The 7696-nt window shown below is 34.5% G+C and overlaps 1 protein-coding gene across 1 annotated transcript; it reads left to right on the forward strand.

Annotated features, from left to right (window-relative positions):
• Positions 1-2: 2 nt before the first annotated feature.
• LOC102578575 (transport inhibitor response 1-like protein) lies at positions 3-3071 on the forward strand (the record flags this gene model as incomplete). The annotated part of the gene is made up of 3 exons (XM_006338073.2): positions 3-595; positions 967-1465; positions 1555-3071. Coding segments are annotated over 3 exons (1854 nt in total), but the record flags the coding sequence as incomplete, so codon positions are not given.
• Positions 3072-7696: the final 4625 nt, after the last annotated feature.

Here is a 7696-nt window from a genome sequence, read left to right on the forward strand (position 1 = left end):
ACAATCCTTCAGAGATGTCTGAAGATGAGGAGCGTCCTTGTCCTTCAGATCTCACCGGTGGCGCCACTGCAAAAGCAAGGAACTGTTGCTTTAACGCCGCCGTTACCGGTGGCGGAGGGGGGATTTTTAACTTTTCGCCACACCCAGATCAAGTTCTTGAAAATGTGCTGGAAAATGTTCTTTGCTTCTTAACTGATCGCCGTGACCGTAACGCTGCCTCTCTTGTAAGCAAATCTTGGTATCGGGCTGAGGCTTTAACCAGATCCGAAGTGTTTATTGGCAACTGTTATGCTGTTTCGCCGACCCGGGTTACGACCCGTTTCAAAAGGGTGACCTCTGTGGCCATTAAAGGGAAACCTAGGTTTGCTGATTTCAGTTTGCTTCCTCCAGATTGGGGTGCTCACTTTACTCCTTGGGCTTCTGTTTTGGGTGATTCTTATCGTGGGCTTGAGAAATTGTACCTCAAACGTATGTCCATATCTGATGATGATCTAGGTTTGTTGGCGCGTTGTTTCCCCAGTTTCAAAGAGCTTGTTCTTGTATGCTGTGATGGTTTTGGGACTAGTGGACTTGCTATTGTAGCTCGTGATTGCAGGTTAGTATTGTTTTGTCCGGATATAGATCTGTTTATGTGATAACCCTTTTGGTAAAAAGTTTAGATTTTTAATTTCTAGAAGCTGAATTCTTCTTTCTGTAATGGGAAATTAACAGCTTAAACTAGTGTAGATATATTGTGTTATTTGAATTTGTGCTTCATGTGTGCTGGTGTTTGAATTAGTTATGTGATTGAGTTGTTCTTTAACTGTTTTATTTCTGCATTTGAAACTTAATGATACCTTTTGAGGACACTAGCATTGAAGTTATAATATGTGGTGACTTGTTGTATTGGATTTGTGAGTTTGCAAGCTGTGAAATATGGTTTGGTAGTGTGATTTTCTTGTGCATAATAGAAGGTTTTTACTGCAGGCAAATTAGAGTGCTTGATCTGATTGAGTCTGAGGTATCCGACGATGAAGTGGACTGGGTTTCCTACTTTCCTGAGAACAAAACGTGTTTGGAGTCTTTGACCTTTGATTGTGTTGAATGCCCTATTGATTTTGAGGCATTGGAGAAGCTAGTAATCAGGTCACCTAGTTTGAAGAGACTAAGGTTGAATCGGTTTGTTTCTATTACTCAGCTGTACCGTTTGATGATTCGAGCTCCACAGCTTACCAATCTGGGAACAGGCTCTTTTGGCTCCTCAACGGTCATTGATGAACCAGATCCTGATTATGCTTCAGCATTTGCTGCCTGCAAATCCATTGTCTGTCTCTCTGGTTTCAAGGAAATTGTTCCTGAATATCTGCCTGCAATCTATCCAGTTTGTGGCAATCTGACCTCTCTTAATTTAAGCTATGGTGCCAACATTAATACTGAACAATTCAAGTCTGTCATCAGTCGCTGCCATAAGCTCCAAGTATTGTGGGTATGTGGTTTGAATTTTCGCTAAATGTTCTTTTAAAGAAAATTGTACTCTGTAATAGCGTTATATTGAGTTCAATTTTGATGTTTCAGGTATTTGATTCTGTATGTGACGAAGGACTTGAGGCAGTTGCTGCAACATGTAAGGATCTGCGGGAGATTCGAGTTTTCCCTATCGAAGCTCGGGAAGATGCAGATGCCCCAGTTTCTGAAGCAGGTCTCCTTGCGATTTCTGAGGGTTGCAGTAAACTTAAGTCCATCTTATATTTCTGCCAACGAATGACAAATGCGGCTGTTATAGCTATGTCAAAGAACTGCCCAGACCTTGTGGTATTCCGACTATGCATTATGGGTCGGCACTTGCCTGACCATGTTACTAATGAACCAATGGATGAAGGCTTTGGGGCTATTGTCAAGAACTGTAAGAAGCTTACTAGACTCGCTGTATCTGGTTTACTGACTGATAAGGCTTTCAGTTACATTGGACAATATGGAAAACTAGTCAGAACCTTATCAGTTGCTTTTGCTGGAAACAGTGACTTGGCTCTGAAGTATGTGCTCGAGGGCTGCCCTAAGTTGCAGAAGTTGGAGATCAGGGATTGCCCATTTGGAGATTTGTCTTTGCGTTCTGGTGTACACCACTATTACAATATGAGGTTCCTTTGGCTGTCATCTTGTAGAGTAACTCTACAAGGTTGTCAGGAGATTGCTCGCCAATTGCCCCGTTTAGTAGTGGAAGTGATAAGTGGTGATGAGGAAGGGAGTGAGACTGGTGAGCATGTCAATACCTTGTACATGTACCGATCTCTTGATGGACCGAGGGCTGATGTACCATCATTTGTGCAAATACTGTGACCGGCCTTTTTAGAAGATAGGAATTTTCTGCAGTAATTGATTGGGACCTTTGAGAAATGATTAACTATTTTCTTGGGAAGAGATGCTCTCCGGAAATCTGTTGTGACCCATATGAAGGTGCAAGTTTCCTTCTTGAGAAAACGAATGGTGCACCACTTGCAAAGGCAGTGAGCAATCTATAATGTATTCAATGCTGGTCCCCATGGATATCATTGTATATGGTTCAGTACAGAGATTGTTTTTTTCCAGCAAAGCAATCTAGAAGACAAATGTTCTCTGTATCAGTAATCTTTTCTATTCACTTTCTTCTCTTCATATTCATGGAGCCTTGAATTAGTAAGTGGAGTCATTGGTAAGGCCACAGCAAGGGTAGATGTTCCAAGCTGCACGGTGGCTGATCAAATTGCAGCTCAATGAGATTTCTCAAAGGCTTTCGGCAGAACCAACACTTGTGGAAACACCTGCATGCTCGGTCAGGATACTGGCTCGTCAAGTAGTATCTTTTCATACAATTGAGGCCCTTCTTATTTTTTGTTTCATTGTTAGTTTAGAGTTGAAGTTTTTTATTTTTAGTTGGTGATAGCCTAATGGTCAGAAGGATACCTACCGCAGTTGGATCTCTCCATCTCGCTTTCTAGAAATATTTGTTCTTTCCAGGATGTGTTGTTTCGTAGCACCTGACTGTTGAATTTATTATTGTTATTTTTAGAAGAAATGTGAGATGGGTAATAAATGCCAAATATGCATGGACCAGATGATGCTCTAGTGTGTGTTTGTGTTTGTCTTTGCTTTTTCTTTATGTGGAATGATCAGCTTGATAGTGAAGACCCATAAATGATGTGTGGAAAGCCTTGTACAAGTACAAAAATGCAGGACCCTCCTCTCCTTCACTCACTCTCTTTGTGGGATCCATTTATGAGTCTTATCCTCTATTACCTTTCCAGCTGATGAACGGCCCTTCTCTGTCTCATCTCTTGTATCTGAAAGAGCCAAGAGCAGGGAGTAGACTGTAGTAGTGGAAAGTATAGATGGATACTACAGCACACCCCTTAATTTTTAGCTGATGCCAACTTTATCATTATTCTTTTGGATAACAGTCTTGAGGAGCCTGTTGTGTTATCCTGTTTACTTTTCATATGCTGCTGCTGCCTCTATCATTGACTACAACTCACAGTGGGACCAATCACTAACGGATTGGTTTTGATTATTTGTCACAACATCTTTATTTGAGTTTCAAGAAAAGGCAAAAACCATCCCAAACAGTTCAATGTGTGTTTATTATAGTGTAGTCTGAAAGTAACCGAAGTACAAGAATCAACCGATAAACTTACCTGCTGATATTTTATATGGTAAAAAAATTCAAAATCCTATTTAACAAAGTGGGATCTGAGTATGCATATTGAATGAGTAATTGGAAGCAAGACTTCCATCTTCTTTTTGTCTAAACATTTGTAGAGGATAAGTGGACCTCACTCACCCCCATTTTTTTTTGCTTTTCTTAATTGCCTCACAGTCCATCAAACACCTCAAAATTCATATACCTCAAGTCAACTACTTCATTCTTTATCTTTCACCAAGCTCTTTGAAGGAGTAAAAGACTATTTACTTGTTCATTAGGGGTCTTTGTTGCTTTTCACTTTCAAACAGAACAAAAAAGAAGAAAAAAAGACTCACTGGCCTTGGTAGGAAAAAAAGTGACACAACAGTGTAGGAGAAAATACATGGAAAGTGACCTAACAATAAGGACAGGCTCAAGCATCTTTCAATCTTGGCCATCCTATGCGTTTGAAGACCACTTCTGATGGACACTTCTGACATAATTAATGAATATGGACAACTTATCATATTAGTATATAATTTTATGAATGGTCCTCCAAATTATTTTTTTAAAGAAAAAGTTCACTCAACTTTGCCTTAATACCATATAAAAGAAGAACCTGGTTAACTTCACCTTATTGGTGCGGATTCAATTCCACACCTCTCTATCACTAATTTTTGAAAAGGGACATTTTATTAGGGGTGGGCATAAACACCGAAAAACCGAAAAACCGAACCGAACCGAATTATTTTGGTAATTCGGTTTCGGTATTTCGGTTTTCGGTTCGGTATTCGGTATATGGTTTTGTATTTTTCGGTATTTCGGTTCGGTTTTCGGTATGTGATTTTTGTGTAATTCGGTATTTCGGTTTTTCGGTTTACCGAAATATATTATATTATAATATATATTAATATTATATTAATTATTAATATTAAAAAATAAATATTATAATTTAAAATTAAAAACAAAAGTTTGTCTTTTCAAACATTTCAACTTTACAAACCCACTTCCTAAAAGGCAAAAATTACCGTTCCCACTTCCCACGTCTAGTCAACGACAATTTATTATTTTGAATCATACAATAATTTGAAAAACAGAGTAAAATAAGCAAAAAGAAATAAACATTAATAAAATAAACAAAAAAATTATAAAATTTTAAAAAGCCCACTAAGCAGGCCCATAACAAAAAAACCGAATTAACAAAAACCGAACCGAAATAACAAAAACCGAACCGAAATAATAAAAACCGAACCGAACCGAATTATTTTGGTAATTCGGTTTCGGTATTTCGGTATTTCGGTTTTCGGTATATGGTTTTGTATTTTTCGGTATTTCGGTTCGGTTTTCGGTATGTGATTTTTGTGTAATTCGGTATTTCGGTTTTTCGGTTTACCGAAATATATTATATTATAATATATATTAATATTATATTAATTATTAATATTAAAAAATAAATATTATAATTTAAAATTAAAAACAAAAGTTTGTCTTTTCAAACATTTCAACTTTACAAACCCACTTCCTAAAAGGCAAAAATTACCGTTCCCACTTCCCACGTTTAGTCATCTACAGACTATAGCAGCGTCGACCGTTCCGGTGACTAGCAGCCGCCAATCGACCAGCAGGCAGCCGCAACACAACAACGACCGGTAAATTTCAATGTTATAGCAAGGCTAAATTTCAATGTTAACGACAATTTATTATTTTGAATCATACAATAATTTGAAAAACAGAGTAAAATAAGCAAAAAGAAATAAACATTAATAAAATAAACAAAAAAATTATAAAATTTTAAAAAGCCCACTAAGCAGGCCCATAACAAAAAAACCGAATTAACAAAAACCGAACCGAAATAACAAAAACCGAACCGAAATAATAAAAACCGAACCGAACCGAATTATTTCGGTTCGGTATTCGGTACACGTTGTACAAGAACCGAAAACCGAAAAAACCGAAAAAAAAAAACCGAAACCGAACCGAAATACCGAATGCCCAGCCCTACATTTTATATGATATTTAACTTTTAAAGCGAAATTAAGTGATTTTCTTTATAATACACAATAAAGTAGTGAGTTTGATGTAATATAAAAAAAGTTGAGTGACCATTAATGAAATAATTTGATAGCAATGAATGAGAGGTTCACTAGACACTTAGACTGAGGAAATTAGGTAGACACATACATCAAAGTGTTTAAGCTACAAAGTTGAACTCCTTTAGCAAAATTTGGCCCAAATCATATGAAAAAGTGGACCCTTACTAGACTGATCATTGAGTTTTGGTGGGCCACGTGTACGGTATGGGAGGTGGAATACATTAATGCACCCCTCTACTTATAAGTAGGAGTATTAAATTAAGTAATCATGTTTAATTACTTGCTCCCTCTGTCCCTAATTACTTGTCCACTTTTAAATTGACACACATATTAAGAAAACAATTAATGACATAGTGAGTTTACCATTTTACCCCCTATTAATTATGAAGTGGATGAAAAGTTCTACATTTTTCAAAGTAATTAGTCATTTAATTGAGGGTATAATAGATAAAAAAAATTATTCTTTCTTGATTTGTCAAAATGGACAAATAATTAGAGACAATTATAAAAAAAAAAGTGGACAAGTAATTAGGGACACATGGAGTAATTAAGAGTACTAATTGTGAATTGTGAGCGTCACTCACAATCACAAATGAAAACACTATTTCATGTCCCAACTTGCCCAATGATCTCGTCACCGCCTACGCCTTTCTTTCAAGTATACTATTACACAATTATATTCGTTTCGTATCATATTAGTCTTCTATTTTTTTGTTATATATCTCTTTAAAAAAAAAAAAATAGTAAAAATTAATTTTACTAATTTACCTGAGGAAATATTTTTAAAGCTTTACAAATTTGTTTACATTTCCAAAAAGAATTAGCTATAAAGGTAAAATGAGGAAATTTAATTAATTTTCGCTTGATTTGTATATTGACAAGTAATTTTGGTCAATTATTTTAGTAATGTGGATAATTAGTATGTGATGAATGAAGTACGATTTGAATTAGTTTATTAGTACTCCCTCCGTTCTTATTTATATAAATTATATGTCATTATTTTAGATTTTATGTCATTTAAAAAACTAGATAAGTTGACCATTTTATCCGCTTTCTTGAAGTCAAGTTTTTAATAAAGGAACATAAATAACTTTATTTTGATTAATTAAATTGACCAATGAACATGAATTAATTTTTTTTTTTCTATGTTGGACAAATTCATAGTATCAAGGCTAATAACTCTCAAGGTTAAACTAAGAAGAATAATGTCATTTATACATTCATTTTGTAAAATGACAAATATTAAGGAGAACGACATATAAATAGAAACAGAGGGAGTAATAATTACTCATCCGTTCAATATATTTGTTTGATTTTTAGTTGACATGAAATTTAAGCGTAGTATGAGTATCACATGGAAACATAGTTAAAAAAAGAGTCATTCTTTTTAAATAAACTAAAGGAAAGTATTATTAATTAAATAAAAATAAACATCAATTTTTTACTTGTCAAGTTTTAAAAATTAAAAATAATTTATTATTTATATTAATTTTATTCTTATTATTATTAAGTATTAATATTTTTAATATTTAAATAACTTATAATAATTAAAGTGATATAATAAGATTTTCATTTTACCGATACTCCCTCTGTCTCTAATTACTTGTTCACTTTTGAATTGACACACCTATTAAGAAACCAATTATTGACATAGTGATCTTACCATTTTATCCCTATTAATTATGAAGTGGATGAATTAAAAACTTAAGAATTTTAAGAAGTTCTACCTTTTTCAAAGTAATTAATTGAGGGCATAATAGGTAAAAATACTGTCATATCTTAATTTGTTAAAATGAACAAATAATTAGGAACAACTAAAAAAAAATGAACAAATAATTAAGGACAAATGGAAGGGAGTACACTCTAGTTGGTTGATTATTTCTTTAAAGAAACTTGCATAGTTTATATTATTCTAAATTAAAGCAATAAATGTCTGTAATTATAATACATCTCATTAATTGGCTTGTTT

The sequence above is a fragment of the Solanum tuberosum genome, unplaced genomic scaffold, assembly GCF_000226075.1.
Source record: "Solanum tuberosum cultivar DM 1-3 516 R44 unplaced genomic scaffold, SolTub_3.0 scf00002, whole genome shotgun sequence".
NCBI classification, from domain to species: domain Eukaryota; kingdom Viridiplantae; phylum Streptophyta; class Magnoliopsida; order Solanales; family Solanaceae; genus Solanum; species Solanum tuberosum.